This window comes from Anabrus simplex, chromosome 1 (genome assembly GCF_040414725.1).
Source record: "Anabrus simplex isolate iqAnaSimp1 chromosome 1, ASM4041472v1, whole genome shotgun sequence".
NCBI classification, from domain to species: Eukaryota; Metazoa; Arthropoda; class Insecta; order Orthoptera; family Tettigoniidae; genus Anabrus; species Anabrus simplex.
In genome coordinates this window covers 1,443,764,335-1,443,784,211 of record NC_090265.1, presented here as the reverse complement: position 1 = coordinate 1,443,784,211, position 19,877 = coordinate 1,443,764,335, and the positions used below count along the sequence as shown (strand labels likewise).

The 19,877-nt window shown below is 36.3% G+C and overlaps 1 protein-coding gene across 3 annotated transcripts in view; it reads right to left on the bottom strand.

Annotated features, from left to right (window-relative positions):
* The window catches only part of Yod1 (Yod1 deubiquitinase), a 63,450-nt gene that overhangs the window by 10,800 nt on the left and 32,773 nt on the right, over window positions 1-19,877 (bottom strand). Inside the window, exon 3 of one of the 3 annotated variants that reach the window (XM_067137921.2) lies at window positions 2,379-3,326. The exons of the other annotated variants lie outside the window; for them this stretch is intronic. Within the exon in view, the coding sequence (XP_066994022.2) occupies window positions 3,108-3,326 (219 nt within the window). The 3' untranslated portion in view covers window positions 2,379-3,107. Of the gene's footprint in view, window positions 1-2,378; window positions 3,327-19,877 lie in introns of those variants that run through there. 3 annotated transcript variants of the gene reach the window in all.

Here is a 19,877-nt window from a genome sequence, read left to right as displayed (position 1 = left end):
ACTGAAATCGGCATTTACTCTATTTATCTAACAAAATGATAAAACATATCACGGAATAAATAAAATACATCACTTCACCAGCAGAACAGACCCAAAATCTCACTGAAAAAGTATCCAGTACAAATTTCTCAGTACCGTTCTCTCATTTCTTAAGATAATATGAGCACATACAATCCTACTGATATGAACAAAGTAAGACAACCTTATCTAAGAGTTCAAATAGCTTTTTATCTGTTTTTAGGATATATGTCTACTTTCCACCAGTTGATCATCTTAATTCAGTCTTATATGACCAGACGCAGACTTGATATTGCTTCATGTGTACAATTTCTTCAAGAATCACACTGAGTTTCAGCTTGACTGTGGTTTAATTACCTTTTGAGATGTTTGCAAATAATTTAAATCATAATTTTTATCATGGTTGGCATTCTAAACTAAGGGCTAGTTGTCTTTTTACCAATTTCTTTTACATTGCACCAAAACAGATAGGTCTTTTGGCTAGGAATGGAAAGAAAGTGGCTGTGGCCTAAATTAAGGTACTGGTGTGAAAATGCGAACTATAGTTTTTACATATGATAGCATCTTTCCAATATTCCTCTTACAGTAAAATCTTCCGCTTTCTACATACTCCAGGTGTCTTGTACCTATCTGGATCTATCATAGGACTGCAACAGAGTCTGTTACAGCTTCTGTTAGTTACCAAGACCCTTCCTTTTATTCCTTCCATCCAACCTCTATAGATACACTCGTTATTATCTGAATATATTAGATTTTTTAAACCGAGGGAGTCCTCTATTTTCTTACTTTTCAGAACCTATCCCATTCTTTAGCTGAGATGTTACTATTCACAAGTTCGTAAATCTTCCCCATCCCCTTCATAATTAGAAAGTGAAGGAATGATAATTTCATTTTGTCTCTTACTTACCAAAAGGTCCGTAAATGCTTTCAGATAATCCTGATGTTAAAATTATATCTCCAATTCTGTTTCCAATAAACATAATTATCCAGTAACTTTTCTTTATACATCTGCTATATGAATTCCCTCTACCCTTCTATCCTCTCTTCTTAGCTGGTTAATATTTTCCAATTTGAGCTTAGGTTGGGAAAGGGCTCTTGGAACTAGAAATTCCTTTAGTAGCACACTGCCATACTATTCACCACCCACTCAAAACTTAAAACAAAATTTCTGACCAGTACGGCTTTCCAGCTTGTTACTTATACAGCCTGAGAAGCAACTGTGGACCACATCACAACCTAGATACATTGAACCAAGCTGGTAAACGTGAATCAACTCGTAAAAAATATATCACCTATGAAAGGCTCTATTTAAGTTCTCACTTGTTTTGATTAATACCTGCAGGAGTTCATATGTTATGAAATGTTTAACATACAAAAATTATGTTATATGACCATATTCTGTCACCAATTCATAACACAATATGCAACAGATCTCAAGAGGAACTTTATGCTGCACAGTTATAGTTTTGATGCTGTTGCTTTACAATTAGCCATTTCACATGTTCTTGACTGCCTTATTGATTTTCTTCCCCCCCTTCCCCGTCTACATGTTGTAGGGTTAAAAGCAAAGAGATTAGAGCAAGGTAAGATTTGAGGTTTAATTGTATTGGCAAAATTAATGCTAATAATTCACCAGTTACTAACTACTACTATATAGCCCGACAATTCATTTTGATATTCTGCTTATGTTAAAACCATCTATGGCCACAGCATCAGTAGCAATGTTGGAAGTATGTAAAAAGCATTCCTGTATTTACACGGTTCTTGATATTTTTCAACATCCAAAAAAGTGCAATCCTTTCGATCCCAGTGATATTGTGTCACATAACTGGCAGTCAGTTATAGCTCTGATTACATGCAGTTCACAGTAAGAGATGAATTAAAGCTGTACTGGAATCAGAGGCACTAACCTGTTAATAAGCTATAAGAGAATGGATGAACTGAAAGTGAATTTTAATTCAAAACAGCAACTGTAATAAGTCAGTGCAGTTCACATTCATCCTTTGTAACTCTGGCTTCAAAACAACTTAACACTGGGTGCGTACTAATATAAAGAACCAAAGAGGGTGTAACGAAATTGATGTTAACATAACACAGTACTCATGAATACATTTCATCTCTTAAAATTGTGTTTTGTATGAAATAAAGATTACATCTTCAGAGACTCACAGCACATATGGTATTAGGTGCTTCACATAAGGAATGTTACTGCCTGTCATTGATTCTAGATGAATATTCAAAAAAGAACAACATCAGGGATAAAACAACTAGACAATTTTACCTCCTAACAAACATATACCTTAATAAACTTTGTTCCAATGAAGGTTATCATGGCTAACAAGCAGACTGTTTCTTGTACACTTGTTTTATAACGCACACTTTATTCAAATGATGACTTTGCCATTTTTCTTTCTGATGGCTCATTGATTCAAAACAAACAAAGCAGGTACAGTATATTCAGCCTTAAATACTAGCTATATAAAAAACTAGACTGAAAGGCAAACTGTGTAAAATTATGTCCATACATCTCAACTTGTTCAAAACCAACAATAATTCTTTTTTACATTTTATTAATGACTGTAAAGAGGATAATAATAGGAAACAGAAGCATACATCAGTAAAAATAACAAGATAACTTATATAAAAATAGCTAATAACATTATTACATGATTTCCTGAGATAAGGCTGTCATACTAAGTTGGTATAATAAAAACCTGCAAATGTATATGTAGACTAAAAACAAAATAACAGCAATGTATTTCATAAAAAATTCTCACTGGGTAAAATAACATAACAAAAAGGACTTGTATAGAGATTACTGGGTAGTTAAATTTTTATATTTAACACTCTACCACACACACTTCATCTAAAAGCTTGTTATCAGTCATGCCAGAATACAATGCACAGCATTATTTGTTCATTAATGAGAGATATCTACAATATAGGCTGATGAAGTATACAGACATAAAGTATTATTGCTTTCAAAACTACAAAAGTAAAGTAAGTTAAGACAGAGTGAATGCAGGTGTCCTCAAAATGTGCTTATTAAGGATCGATATGAAGTTGCAGCAAGCAACTGGAACAAATTACTATGATGCAATTTCTCCAAAGCTCATGTGTCCTGTGCTTGTTGCATGCTGTTGAGCTTGTGTCTGTCCAGTAAGTAGTTGCTGACACACTAAGCACTTGAGACTAAAACGATGTACATCAGTATACTGACGGCTCGATTTGGCCTCTCGGGCCAATTGCTCTGCTTCTTGAAGAACCTTGTCGTCTGATGTAGGGAAGATAGTCTGGATATCATTTCCCTTCATGCAAAGAAATAATACACTGCAGAATTCAATAAGGCCACTTAATATATAACACACAAGGTAAACACACATATTTGAATGATAGAAATGCTAAAATAAAACCCATTAAATATTTAAAAGCATTCAAGCTCTTAAGGCATTTTCAATCATGAAATCACCAGAGTTTCGCCCCAGTGTAGCGGTGGGCTCATCAGTTGGATTGCTACACTTTTCCAAGACGCTGGCGGCTAGTGCACTGAGACACCACTGCAAGCCTCCTATAGAGGACAATGCAGGGACAGTGCTCTAGGGGAAGTATGTACCTCCACTTGAATAAATGTCTACCTTTGGCTTGTTTGTTCTTTAGGCTCAAACTAGAAGAAGATATTACCAGATAAAAACTTTAAAACATATTCCTGACATTCCAATGATGATAAAGCTGCTTATCAACCAGGCATATGATTAAGGGTACACAAATTGTATGGACCAAGTGCTAGAACAGGCATATTCTATAAGAACTATGTTCTCAAATAAAGCTGGGTTGTTAATATCAGGAAGCAAATTGGAATGCCATAAAAAGTGGGAAACTGTTATAAGTCTCCTTCTGGTTGAGGGCCTTACACCACTTACAACAGTTCAATCAATATTCCTCACTGTGCACTGAAGTCACTAACATGATCAAAATGCAGATTATAGCAAAAGCCATTATGAGATTTATTTTTCTATCGCAAACATTCATTAGCCTGCCAATTTTAGTGCATCCCTTTACAATGACTTGCGTGATTCCTTATGGTACTTTTTCATGCTATGATCTTCTGGAGATAATGGTACTATTTAAAACAGAACTACATTGTTTTCTGCACCTAGTCTTAACCTAAAACCATAACAAATTTAGCAGCACGATTATTTTGTATATCGGACAAGTATTTGAGAAGATGTAATGTAGTCAAACGTCCTTCATTTGCTAGCTGAGACTGCCCTGTTCGGTATGCGCTACATATGAAACATGTACATAAAAAGTTATTTGATTTACGTCCCACTAACTATTTTTACGGTTTTCGGAGATGCTGAGGTGCCAGAATTTAGTCCCGCAGGAGTTCTTTTACATGCCAGTAAACCTACCAACATGAGGCTAACGTATTCGAGCACTTTCAAATACTACCGGACTGAGTCAGGATCAAACCTCCCAAGTTGGGGTCAGAAGGCCAGCACCTCAACCGTCTGAGCCACTCGGCCTGGCGCGTATGAAACATGAGCTAGCTGTTGACATACAGAAGTCCTGAACCTTCTTCTAACAGCTAGGCATTCGCTATACTGAGCCCATGAATAAATAGACTATGACAAAATACCTTTAATATTGCTGTAGGTAACAGGTAAACGATAAACAGATATGTGACAGGTTCTATGGGACAACATTAAACCAGACAGGATGCACACCGCGCAGCTGTTATCTTGCGTTTAGAAGATGGTAGGTTCAAACTCCACCACTGGCAGCTCTGAAAGTGGTTTAACGTGGTTTGCCATTTTCACTTTAATTACAGTCATGACCGCTCCCTTCCTAATCCTAGCACTTTGCTATCCTATGGTTGCCAAAAACCCACCTGTGTTAGTGCGAACAGAAGGAAAAAAGAAAACTATACATGACTGATATTAGAAAGGACATCTTCCCATAAAACTGGCCAAATCCACATGTGTGAAACAAATCACAACACGTCTCCACCAAGCCGAGGGAGAAGTGGCAGAGAAAGATAAACATTATTTGAATAAGTACAAGTACAACTGGGCAATCTTAACACTAATCAGAAGGGAAAAATGAAATAGTTCGATCCTTTGAAGAATGAACGAAAAAAAGAGACCAATGAAGACCGTGAAAATTAAAGTCTCTCTAGGCTTCGCAAACACAATACCTTTGGGATCAGAAAAGAAGAAAGGTTAACCAAGGGAAGTTGGATAGGAAAGGAAACCCATCACATATTTGCTTTTCCTTTACCTGTAACCAACAGCGATATTAAAGGTGTTAAAACATACATTATATCATAGTTTATTTATGGGTAACAGTCAGAAGAAGGTGAGAGAGTGAATTCCACCATCGGCAGCCCTGAAGATTTTCCATGGTTTCCCATTTTCACACCAGCCAAATGCTGGAGCTGTACCTTAATTAAAGCCATGGCCACTTCATTCCCTATCCTAGCCCTTTCCCATCTTTGTGTCGCCATGTTAAACACAACAAAAGTGAAGGAACTCTGTGTGTCAGCAGCCAGCTCGTTTCATATGTAGTGCGAATAGAACAGAGGAGTCCCTGGCTGGTAAATTGCAGCATGTTTTGAATATAACACATTTTCTAAAGAAGTAATTGTCAGATTTTCAAAATAATTTCAGCGTTGAATTAACAATATTTGTAGGTTTAAGTCTAGGTATCGAAAATAGGATAGTTTTATTTAAAAAACAAAATTAGCGCCATTAGCTTAGCAGATATTGGCACACTGGAAAAGTATTGTAAATCCAATTATGAGCCCCTTCGCAACATTATTGAAAGTGAATCCAGAATGTCAATATTTTGAATGGTTCACGAGTTATTTGAGGTGGACATCTTAGCTGAATAACCCTGTGTGTGTGTAGACAAGATATATAGTTTTATCTGCTAAACATTTTAAAATTATAAAACAGAGTGTTATACAGTAATTAATAATATACAATAATTGAATTGGTTAAAAAATACATTACTTATAACTGTTGTTGTTTGGGTATCAGTCTATAGACTGGTTTGATGGGGCTCTCCATCCCACCCTATCCTGTGCTAACCTTTTCATTTCTACGTAACTACTACATCCTGCATCTACTCTAATCTGTCATATTTTCATACCTTAGTCTAACCACTACCATTTTTACTACCTACACCCCCCCCCCACACACACACACACAAAAAAAAACACACACACAACTTAGCAAGTCCTGGGTGCTAAAAGATTTGTCCAATAATTCTATCTCCTCTTCTAGTCAAATTCTGTCAAATCGTTCTCTCACCAATTCAATTTAGCACTTCTTCATTCGTAATTTGATCTATCCATCTCGCCTTCAGCATTCTTCTGTAACACCAGATTAAAAAAGCTTCTACTCTCCTTATTTCTGAGCGAGTTATCATCCAGGTTTCACTTCCATACAATACCATGCTCTAGACGAAAGTCTTCACAAACATCTAATTCCTATATAACTGTTCGAAGTGAGCAAATTTCTTTTCTTAACCCTAGAACTGGAAACTGTAGAATATTCAACATTTTGGTCCCTGCTGTAGTGGCACTGTAGAATATTCGACATGTTCGTATTTCATCAAGTGATTTTCTCAATTTTCAACAAATGCCATGACTGTCTGCTTTTTTGTCATTCTCAATGTTCACAGCAGCTGCGAGTTCAGTTTCATTCATAGTAGCAACCTCTTTGGGTGCAATTTCACGGAAATAAATTAATGCAGTTTGCTGATCATCTGTTTGAGCACCATTGCTATTCTATTCCATTTTATTTCGTAGTTGTCCGTCTGGTGTGGGTTATTACCTTCTGTATATATGTTACTGTAAAATTAAAAAGATTGGTAAATCCTAAAATTTACTGGAAAAACCAAACATTTACCATCGCGGCGTGGTAACAGTCCGAAATTTCTTATGATATGCATAGATTTCAAAGCTTTACCAAGAGACATTGTTAAATCTTAGGATTTACCCATGTGAACCGGTAAAAGCTGCACTGAAGACTCCCACCTACATCGTGCAGGTTCAGACATGTTTCTTTGTTGACAATTTTCTGTTCTCAGTGTGTTCACCGCTGCGTAGCTTCAGTCTGTGTTGAGCATCGTGCGCGCATGTACGGTCATCTTAGCGACTCATATTAGTAGTGTTGTTTCTTGTGCAGCTTTGCATCAGAATGAATGATATTATGCGTAACATATTTGATGAACTTTTAAGTGAATCAGTGAACAAGGACAACAATATGGAACTATTCAGCAATGTAATATTCTGTTAAGTGAAGTAAAAAATGCAAAAACTATTGCCAATAAAAAAAAAATCTGTTCACTACAGACGTTTGAAGCGATATGATGTTCTTAACATCGGAGGTGAAGAGAAACTCATAGCACCAGTGTCTGCTGGAAAAGAAGAAATTCATTGTACATTTGTTTTGATGAACTGTTTAATATAATACAGGAGGCCCACATTGCTATAGGCCATGGTGGCTGAACTCGGATGATTATGGAACTATTTCAAGAATGGCTAAGGTGATTTGCTATTAGCCTTTTTAAATAGATCCTAAGCCAACATTGAAAATATGAATTAAAAATGCATGTGTAAAATTGGAAGTGGCAAACTGTAATAAAATATCCTTTTTAATGAATACAGTTTTACCAGTTCACATGGATAAATCCTACGATTTACCAACATCTTGGTAAAAGTTTGAAACCTATGCATATCATAAGAAATTTCGGACTGTTACCACACCGCGATGGTTAATGTTCGGTTTTACCAGTAAATTCTAGGATTTAGCAATCTTCTTACTTTTACAGTAACATATATATTCTTATTTGATTACATACATTTTTAGTATAGTGTGTGCCTAAATATGGCAACTTCATTACGGAAAATTAGTGATGAAGTATGGCGAAATTTCTTGGAAGATGAAAGTGACGAATCTGACTTTGAGGATGCTGAGAATGAACCGACAGATTTCGAGTCAGATTCGGAATGTGTATCGCATCAAGTATCGGAAAGTGAAAGTGATGACGAGCCTGCCATTCAGCAACCTATCGTAACAACAGGGTCTAAGGTCATGCCTCCTGAGCAAGCCATGCCAATACATTTTCCCTAATATTTTCAAGAATATAGTGATGCATTACAGGTGCCCGCCTGGTGGCCATGATTGTTAAGGCGCTGAAGTCTAAATGGTCTGATACCGAGGTTAGCCGGTTCGAGTCCCGTTGGTCAAAAAATTTTCACCATCAGAATGTTGGCCAGCAAGGTAGGGGAGGTGGTGGTATACAATTTCTAATCACTAGATTGCGTGCCAAAAGCCTGGATTAAATTCCAAACCTCTCCACAGTGCTCATATGGAGTGCGGGCATATGGCGTTGCTGATGGTGATTCGACCGTCGGATGGAGACGTTAAACCTTGAGCAGACCCCTTGGTGCTATTTGACAGGAGTAGGCTATGTGCCGGCATCGGGATTCACCCTCTCCCTACTATCATATATATATATCACGTCATTCATTTCATCTCATTAACTCCTCTGATGAGGTTGACGTCAGGAAGGGCATCCGGTCATAAAAACCCGCCACGACAGATTCATCTCACCTCATACCCGACCCCGTGGAGAAATGGGACAACGGCTGGACACACAAGTGATGCATTACAGGTGTATTATTAACAATCCATATATTTCAATTTCTTTGCGATATGTTTCCGTTTTGTATACAGAAAATCAAAACTATTCTTATTATTTTGAATTTAGGAATTACACTGTCTGAAATAATGCAAAAAATTTATGCAATTTCGTGTCAATATGACAATCCTCAGTGTATTAACTTTACATACATAAAACATTGTAGATTTATTTCATACCTCGTGGATATTTTGTATTTTAATGAGACAAGTAAACACTGTCAAATATGGTTCCCACCACAAGATTTAACATTGCCAGTTCAAAGGTTAAGAAAGGCTTGTGTTAGTCTGCATTTTATGTCCTCCTTACTTCTTTTAATTTGATTATACTCCTTACTTCTGTCATCATTAGCTATTCTACTACCCAAGAAACAATATTCATCTATTTCCTTTAAGACTAAATTTTCCTAATGTAATATTTCCTGCATCACCCGACTTTGCTTGACTGCACTCCATTACTTTCGTTTTGAATTTATTTATTTTAATATTGTACTCCTTACCCAAGATTCTGTTCATACTATTCAGCAATTTCTCCAGATCTTCTGCAGCCTCTGACAAAATAATATCAGCAAAAATCAGGGTTTTGATTTCCTCTCCTTGGATGGTGATTCCCTTCCCAAATTCCTCTTTGATTTCCTTTACTGCCGGTTTCCTTTCTAGATTGCTGCTTCTTTATCAAAGCCCTCAATTCTTATCACACATCAGCATATTAACAAAGGCTAATATAGGCGAAATGTCGAATTTGTCATAATGGGACTAGACAAGCTCATTTCAAGCCTCACAATGTGAAGAACAAAATGCTGTAAGTTTCTATGGGACCAAAAACCAAGTTCTAAGGTCCTAAAACCAACCATTATGGAGATATTGGCACCACACTACCCCACTCTAGGAATCAGATGAAGAAATAACCCGCCATAACCCTGGCAATGTCAGCTCAAGGATTCTACAGTAGAATACAGACCTGGTGTTCGAAGTGGGCACGTGTATCAAGGTAGGCAAGGCCAAGGGTAGATTCTGCTTAAACATTCTTAATTCATAGCAACCGAAACCCTCATTGGCATGGGGTGAAAAATTTCAAAACAATCCCAAAATGGTTGAGATTAGGGATGTATGTTCCAGCATAACTGTCAACCAAACTTGGTACAGATATAACATACTATCTGGAAAAAAGAAATACTGTGGGGGTAAGACACCCACACACCTCTTAGGGGGAGGGTGGAAAGTGGGTGAAGTACAAAAATTGAAAACGGCCAATATTAATATAGAAGTCATAGTTTTTGGGGTCTCTGAGATGCATAGCGACTCTCCAGATGTTCTTCAAGTCCAAGTTCAGCTACACCAGCACGGGGGTGAGAAGGGGTGAAAAAGAAAATGACCCAAATGATTGAGATTACTGATGAATGTGTGTATGTTCCAGCATAGATCTCAACCAAACATGCTGCACATATGACTTGCTATCTGGAAAAACAACTGGGGGGCAAGACACCCCAAGCACAACTAGGGGAGGGAGTGAAATGTAAAGAATAACCAAAAAAAGACAATATTAGTGTCTAAATCATAATTTCCGGTGTCACGAATATGAACTGTGACACTCTAGATGCAATTTACATCATAGTTTAGCCCCAGTCAGAATGGAGGTTGAGAATGGATGAAAAATTCCAAAATGACCAAGATTATGTACGAGTGTGTTTCATTATACCTTGTTATACATATAACTTACTATCTGGGAAGGACATGAAAATATAACCAAAATCAACCGATACAGGCATCGAATCCACACTTTTCATGCTCACTGAAATGAAATAAGTCCAAGTTCAGCCTCCATAGGCGTGTTGTTCAGAAAGGGTGAGCAAGGAAATGCCCAAATTGTAAGAAGTGTTGATTCCACAGTTTTCGGGGTCCCTAGGCTGATTGGTGAAGGTTCCAGAGGCAACTGGAATAGTGTACATGATATCTATAGCACAACGCACAAATATATAGTTATAACTTACTTTTATTATTTGTTTGAAAGAATCAACTACTTCCCAGACAATCTGGGGAGTCGCAAGGAAATAGTTCAATGTGAAATTAAATAACCTCAAATTAAAAACTAAAATAATACAATCATAATTCTAAATCTACAAAACAGTTCGTAACCTATCAAAGTCACAAAATTCAAACAGGTAATAGAAATAGACATAAAGACATAAAAACAGACAAAAGACAAATTGACATAAAGCTGAAAATTACAGGCCAGTAAGTTTGACATGCGTTGCATGTAAGCTTTGGGAAGGCATTCTTTCTGATTATATTAAACATGTTTGTGAAATTAATAACTGGTTAGAAGGAAGGCAGTTCGGTTTTAGGAAAGGTTATTCCACTGAAGCTCAACTTGCGAGATTCCAGAAAATATAGCAGATATCTTGGATTCAGGATGTCAAATGGACTGTATCATGATTGACCTGTCTAAAGCATTTGATAGGGTGGATCAAGGGAGACTACTGACAAAAACGAGTGCAACTGGACTAGAAAAAAAGAGTGACTGAATGGGTTGTTATAATTCTAGAAAATAGATTTCAGAGAATTAGAGTAGGCGAAGCTTTATCTGACCCTGTAATCTATACCATTCTGTCATTCATTAATAAGCGATATTTAACGCCGAAGTAATATTGCGCAACATGACGCCAACTGTAAGGGCGTGATGCCATATAGAACGCAGGAATTCAAGAGGCGATTCCCTAAGCAGAGTGTGGCTATGCACAAGTTAGGCAGAAATGTAGTAGTTAAATTTGTAAATATTAGTATATGACTTGATTATAGCCCATAAGGCTATTTATTAAGATGGTTTTAAAAGTACTAACATTGTAAAGTATAAACATTTTTATGTAGCCGATAGCGACGTGAGTATGTTACGTGGTGGGAAGAAAAGTGCCTAATGTTCCTTAAGGTTGTTTAGTGAATGTTAGATCAGTATATTCCTTAGTATCTGTCGTCGGATAAAATTTTCTTGTAAGTAGGGATTATTTGGAGTAGTCTCTATTTGGAAGGATAGATCTGTGTAACGTAGTGTTTGCATGCTGCCTGAATATGATTTATATGCATGTATTTACTTGATCAACTCCGGGTGAAATTAAAGCACATTGTAGGCTGTGTCATTAAAATCTTTGACTCCGTTTTACTCTGCCAAACATGGACTTGAACCTTGGACCTAGAGGCTACTAGGAGCACGTCATACGTATAGACGATGATGATTTTATGAGAAATAGCACGGTATAGTACTTTATATGGAATAAATTAGGCCCATGGTGGTCAGTTATTAGAGCCCAATATATAGAATGAGAATTGGCTCCTTATTTGTTCAGGCTTATTGGTTTGTCAAGAGAAGACGTGATTAAAAGCCCTTTTGTGATGTTAGTCCGGAACACAGAGAAACCAGGCCACTGGCACCCTTATTTATGATTTTTTTTTTTGTGTGTGGGATGGGGGAGGCTTTACTGGCGAGATGATCAGGTCAACGTCCCAACCCTGCACCCCGGAAGTCGCAGCCATTTTTAAAAGCCAAGTGTGATAAGATATTCTTCTTCAGGCAGAGAATTATTTGTGACAGCGATTCTTTCTTTTCCACTTACTTGTCAATATTGATGTGTATTTGTATAGATGAGGTCTTGATACTAAGGGATTAATATTGTTAGTCTATCTAGTATGTACAAAGATTGCTCAGAGGATATGGGTTCACATCCCTATGAATTTTTATATGTAGTCGGATAGCATGTTAGTCTCAGGGTTTGGTTTACCTTAGTCGTCCCTTGTAAAATGCCGAGTGGCTGTTTACATGTAAATATTTCCCCAAAATGTGAGGGAACCTTTAGGTATAGCATTATTTCTGCGAAACATCTCGAATCCTATCATCATGTTTTATTTTATAGGTCTATTGGTGCTGTTCCATATAAGGGACCTATTTTTGGTTCACTGATCTACTCCAATGCAAGACATCATCACGCTATTTTATTTTGTAACGTCATTCATTCTATTCTTTGGAAATTATAGATGTAAGCCTTTGGGCATTTATCTTTTGCACTACAAGTGCAATCTGTTGTAGAAAAGGAAAATGGTTTGTAAAAACAGATACTTATGATTTGTCAAATTATATATTTAAATAGCAACCGAGTTCCTCATTTCCGTAATTTAAGGTAATAGAGTTATATACCTGTCCTAACGTACTCTCGTCACAAGAACCCCAAATCGACCGTCTACCGGTTACAGCTAGGCTGGTGCAGTTATTTATTGACAGGTAAGCAGGTAAGTTCAGTAAGGAATTATTGTTTACGCTCTGTATGGTATAAATCATTAAGAGGGGAATTCCTCAAGGCAGTATTATTGGACCTTTATGTTTTCTTATATATATAAATTATATGAGTAAAGGAGTGGAATCAGAGGTAAGGCTTTTTGCGGATGATGTTAGTCTGTATAGAGTAATAAATAAGTTACATGACTGTGAGCAACTGCAACATGACCTCGATAATGTTTTGAGATGGACAGCAGGCAATGGTATGATGATAAAAGGGGTTAAAAGTCAGGTTGTGAGTTTCACAAATAGGAAAAGTCCTCTCAGTTTTAATTAGTGCGTTGATGGGGAACATTGTAAGTATCCGGGTGTTAATATAAGGAAAGATCTTCATTGAGGTAATCATATAAATGGGATTGTAAATAAAGGATACAGATCTCTGCACATGGTTATGAGGGTGTTTAGGAGTTGTAGCAAGGATGTAAAGAAGAGGGCTTATACTGTAAGTCTCTGGTAAGACCCCAACTAGAGTATGGTTCCAGTGTATGGGACCCTCACCGGGATTACTTGATTCAAGAACTTGAAACAATCCAAAGAAAAGCAGCTAGATTTGTTCTGGGTGATTTCCAACAAAATAGTGTTACAAAAATGTTGCGAAGTTTGGGCTGGGAAGAACTGGGAGAAAGAAGATGAGCTGCTCGACTAAGTGGTATGTATTAAATAACACTAGTATGTTTTTTATTGTTCACCCACCTATTCAATACAATGCAATCTTAAAAATTAAGACTTTGTCCTTAAAAAAATTGTTAACAGTTAACATAAAAGAGACTACTGGCAAAAGCAAGTGCAACTGGACTACACAAAAGAGTGACTGAATGGGTACATGTTTCGCCTATCAATAGTAGGCATCATCAGCCATATTTTTTACCTTAGGAATAGATGAGGTACCTGATTGGAAATGACTATGAATACTGTTAAAAACTATGTCTTGTAAAATGGATTAGAGATCGTTAAACAACTATTACAATATAAAATGTAGTATACTATTACTTAATAACATTTGTGTTAATATTTGCATCTAAAAACATGTCAATTATTTGAGGGTTATGACATAGGTGGTTGATTCTTGATATTAAAAGATATTACAATAAAGATAAAAATAAGAAAGCACATTCTATTTAATTGTCAAATGGCATGTTGTTAAAAACTTGGAGAAAGTTGAGCAATGGTGATGGTCGTTGGTTCTTGAAGTTGATAAGTATTGATTTTCATTTATATGCTTACAAATTTTGAAGAATTTTCATATGACGTGGTTCTTTTTGAGGTAATATTAGTTGGAATGCTGGTGCCGTAGGCTATATTCCGTTGCATACCAAAAGTCAAACGGCACCCAAAATAAAGTAAACAATGTACGGCAGAGATTATTAAATTAAAGTACAAGAAAAACATCATTCCTAAATTTGCAATTATACCGGACGCATTTGACCATCTCACACTATTCATCTCCACTTGAATGGAGTTCTTTTCTTAGATACACCAATTATAAACTGACTACAATATTAGATAGGAAACAAAACACACTAAACCACAAGCTGACTTGTTTACAAAAAGCCAAACCGAAAACCCTCAATCAGAACAGGAACACCAGGTTTTCTACCCCTTCGTTGACGAACATTCCTACTACAATTAACTTATCTGACACAGTTTTCTCAGATAGTGATAGCTGCCAACTTTTAGAAATAAAAAGTAGGAAGATTTTTTAATTCTTGGATTTCATCACATATATTGCATCACGGTCTAAGTGAAAAGGACACGATAAAAAGCATACATATCTACAGTTATGTGAACTAACCATTAAATTTAAAATCTTAAAACTAAAAAAACATTTTAATGGTTACAAGAACATGTACCTAATCACTCTCGTTTACGACACATACATACAAATAATAACACAATCAAACCTCGATATCTCTAACTTCCAAATTTTCAGTATCCCGAACTAACTTAGATTTTCCGGCCATTTGTCCTATTCTTGACGAGTATTTAGTTTATCTATTCTCGAAATTCAGTCATACGAATTTCTCGATTTCTCGAAGCAAAAAATACTCTAACTCGCATTTAGTGCAACATTAACTGTGCAATTTCTAATGATCGGCAAATCGGCTAAGCCTCGCTGTTTCTCTGGTGTCAATTACTTACCGGTCACGTACGAAAGCAAGCCCAGAAGTCGCAGATGACAAACTCTATTTATGAAACTCGGCTGCGTGTATTGACAAGAAGTTTCAACGTGAAGGGAGGAAAGGTTAACTGCAACAAACAGAAGAGACTAACGGATTTTTTCCAAACATGTGAATGGAGCTATGTTTCTTGTTTCACTGCTGTATGTACTGTGTCCTGTCTTCTAAATAGTTACTATAATAAGTGTTATAAATAAAGTGATGCCTAAAATAAGAGTTTCTTTGTATGTTTTTAAGTACCGTTAAACATAATGAATTCAGTAAAATGCACGCAGATACATACAATTCAATTATGTGCAATTATATGCTCAAAAACGGTATTCTCTATATATTGCAATTTCGATAACTCGAAATAAAATTTATCTCCCGAGGTGATTCGCATAATAGTTTCCTTTATTAGACTGTAAAATAAACGGAAATTTAATTTTATAGGTATCTCTGAAAACTTGGAGATAAGGTTTGTTATGTTTTTCGGCCATAACGTGAAGAGAAAATACCACAAACTGTCACCGACACAACTCCCTGAAACACATTCAACTCATTAAAATTATGAAGTAAGAATAAACAAAAATGCACTGAAATACGTGAAACTACCACATACAAAACAGATCGGTATGTCACATACATTATTAACATACGACTTTTGACACGGGGAAAAGCACAGAACCGCTAGAAAAAACACGTGGCATACATTTCCAACGAAATTACGCACAGAAACAATGTTTATAGTGCGCGAACCACACAATATGAAACTCATTTTCTCGTCCAGATTAACTGAGTCGCTAGCTCTCGCTAGCCTCTCTCACTTGTTAGGACGATTGCATCCCGAATCCCAAGCTGTAAAGCACACATGCTGCTGTAGCGAGCAGGAAACAGGATACACGAAGGCAACGGACGATACACTCGCGAAATAAAGCATCAAATAAAAACGCTTGAAAATGAAGTTGGGTAAATTACACAATAGTAATAGTAGTAGTATTAGTATCTTCCATTCTCAGTTCAATACGGACAAAAATGAAATTCTTAGATTTAAATACTACATTTTATATTGTAATAGTTGTTGAATGATCTCTAATGGCTGATGATGCCTACTACTGATAGGTGAAACATCAAAAATCAAAATCTCTTTATTTGCAAATGAGGTGTCTACCTCGGTGGCAAATGGTACACTAAAATACATTATTGTCAAGCACTAAATTTTAAATTAACAGGAGACAAAGAAAATTTTCCTCGAATACAATATTATACAATTTACGCTAATAATTTTTTCTATTAAACACACACATCATCCTTAATAAATTTATATTGTTTACAAAATTCTACTTATAATATCTTACAAACATAGTCAACTCATATACAGTACGGTATGTGAAATTACTTCTAATAATACTATACAACTGGTATAAGATTAAAATTAACATTGAATTTATTTACATATTTATATTTTACCCATTTTGGAACCTAAGTAGCATAACGACCTGCTGCGTCTTAACCAGAGCCCCTTTTGCCACCACTTTTCAGAGTTCCTGAAGGGCCTTCACAGCTACCGTAGCGGTCCCAGGGCCCTCGAAGTCCCCACTGTACTTCACCCCTACAGGCAGTCCCCTACTTGGGCTGTCCAAACTCCTTAGACCAGGGGATGGAATTAATTTAATCACACACATTTATTATTTACAATATCCTGCACTGGTCGAATGCCCTCTAACATTTAATTTATTATCTCTGTTGTTGTTTATTCTCTTCTTGAATATCTGTACAGATTTTTTTTTTTTTTTGCTATGGGCTTTACGTCGCACCGACACAGATAGGTCTTATGGCGACGATGTACAGATTTTGGAAAAGGATCAAACACTACCCCTGGTAAACTGTTCCACTCCTTCACGCCCTTCCCAATGAAAGAAAATTTACCCCAATCGCTTCTGCTAAAATTCCTTCTAATTTTGTACTTGTGGTCAGTTCTACCAATATAATTATTTTCCAACCGAAGCCTCTCACGGATATCTCCCCATGCTTCTTCTCCTGTATAGGCTCTATATAATCCTATAAGTCTACTTTTCTCCCTTCTCTTACTTAAAGTTTCCCACCCAAGTTCCTTTAACATTTCTGATACACTACTCTTTCTCCTGAAATCCCCTGTTACAAACCTTGCTGCTTTCCTCTGCACACCATCTAGTTCTTTTATTAGGTATTTTTGATGAGGATCCCAAACACTGTTTGCATATTCCAATAATGGACGAACCATACTTAAGTAACATTTTTCTTTTAATTCTTAGTTGCATCCTTTAAGTAGCCTCATTATGACATGTAACGATCTGTATGCTTTCCCAACAACGTTATCAACATGACCCTTCCAGTGCAAATTACTTTCAAATCTCACACCTAAGTATTTGCACTTGCCATCTTTTGGGATAACTACCTCATCCAAAGTATATTCAAATTCAGTTTTAAAGCTCCTGTTTGTAAAAGTTGTAACAGTTGATTTGGCTCCATTAATCTTCATATTATTTTCTTCAACCCATTCCTGGATACTGTCAAGGTCCCTTTGTAATTCTGAACAATCCTCAATGTTATTTATTTCCCTATAAACAATTATGTCATCTGCATACAATCTTATTTTCGATGTTATATTGTTCCCTAAATCATTTGCGTATATTAAGAAAAGTAACGGACCAATTATACTACCCTGTGCAATTCCCTTCCAGACTTTCTCTTCCTGTGATATATTATTTCCTACTTTGACTTTCTGAACCCTTGAATTTAGAAATGTTCTTATCCAACGTATAACCCTTACGTCCAATCCTATTCCCTCCAATTTCTTTAATAATATTCCATGTTCCACTCTATCAAAGGCTTTGGAAAGATCTATGGCTATGCAATCTAACTGATCTGATATGTCCTGCTGAAATCCCACCAGTTGTGCCTCGCAAGAAAATTTCTTTCTAAATCCATACTGGCTCCTCATGAACCAATTTTTATCATCACATATCACTCTGATGTACTTTGCTATTAAACTCTCCAGTATTTTACAAAATATACTGGTCAAGCTGATTGGTCTGTAGTTCTCTGGTTTCCTTTTATCACCCTTTCCTTTATAAATTGGTATTATTATAGATTCCTTCCATTCCTTTGGTATCACACTATTATTTATGACATAGTCAAAGAGAAATTTTAAATAAGGCACTATATACCACCCCATTGTCTTTAAGACCTCCCCAGTAATTTGATCACTTCCTGCTGCTTTTCCTTGCTGAAGCAGTTGGATTTCTCTGAAAATATCTTCCTTTGTGAATGAGAAGCTTCTTGTTTCCCTCTGTGTCTCTCCCTCTCTATCTTCTGTTACGGTTTCCAAGTCCTGACAATCTTCTACTGAATCTCGGAATTCCCTACTAAAGAGGTTTGCTTTCTCAGTATCTGTTAAATAGTGTTCACCCCCTTCTCCCACCATTGTAGGAATTTGGATTCCTTTTCCTTTTTGATTCCTAATATATGAATACAGCTTTTTCCATTTCCCTTTGTGGTCATTACCCTCTTGAAGAATGCCATTCATGTAATTCTCTTTTGCTTCCTTTTTCACTCTATTCAGTTCCCTCATTAGTTGTTTTCTAGTTTCTCTATTCTCCCTACCTTCTTTGATTTTCCTGTTTACTATTCTACATTTTCTTTTTAATTTTCTTATTTCCCTTGTGTAATAAACAGGGTCTGAGGTCATTTTACCCTTCTTAACAGGTACAAATCTCTTCTCTCCTTCCCAAATTGGATGGTGTTATGCATCACTTGACCAAGCGCCAAAAGTAGATTTTGAGATATTGACACAAACGCAAAATCCTTTGTATTAATTCACATTTTCTGTTAAATGTGAGGTATTCTATACCAAAATGAAGACAGAAACATAAATTTTCTTCTTAATGTATAAAATTTAGGGATATTTGAAGTATATTGTCGTAATCTGAGATAATGGCGCTTGGTCACTTGATGCTTTATTGCGGTTACCTTAGTTTTTTGTTTAGCATCACTTGACCAACAAATAAAACTGTCATTTAGTGATCGAATGGACTTTCAAAAATTCAGTGCAGTGTAAAATATGATACTTGTTAACTAATGTTATTCCTTATTTAAGTTCAGGATTAAGTTATACATAACAGAATACAACATGACATAGAAAAACATGAATTGTAGAATATAGTATAGAAATTACACTGGTGTAACATAATGCAGGATTTTAAGAATTTTCGAGTTCAAAATCCATATTTCCACAATCAGACCCATCTATATCATCGTCTATTCCAGGTTCACTAAACAGGTCCTTATAGAAAGGCTTAGCATCGTTGGGAATTCGCTTCATGAGGGAGCGCAGGTCGTTCAGCTTCGCTTCTGAAACTGGTTTTCCACTGGGCCATAACGGAGCGAGTAGACCATGTAGAGCTGATCCATTTTCATTCTGAAGCCGGCGACGAACTTAAATAGATCAATGAAAATTTAAGTACATTTAGTAACGCATTTAACACACCTGAAATTCGTTTACTGCAGTCAAGTGTTGTTGGTTAACTTTTGCTGGAGAGAATGTTGTGGGATCTACACCTTCAGTTGCATGTTTCTTATCAATTGGAACAGCTTCCTCTGTTGTATTATTTTCATCGATTACAAAAA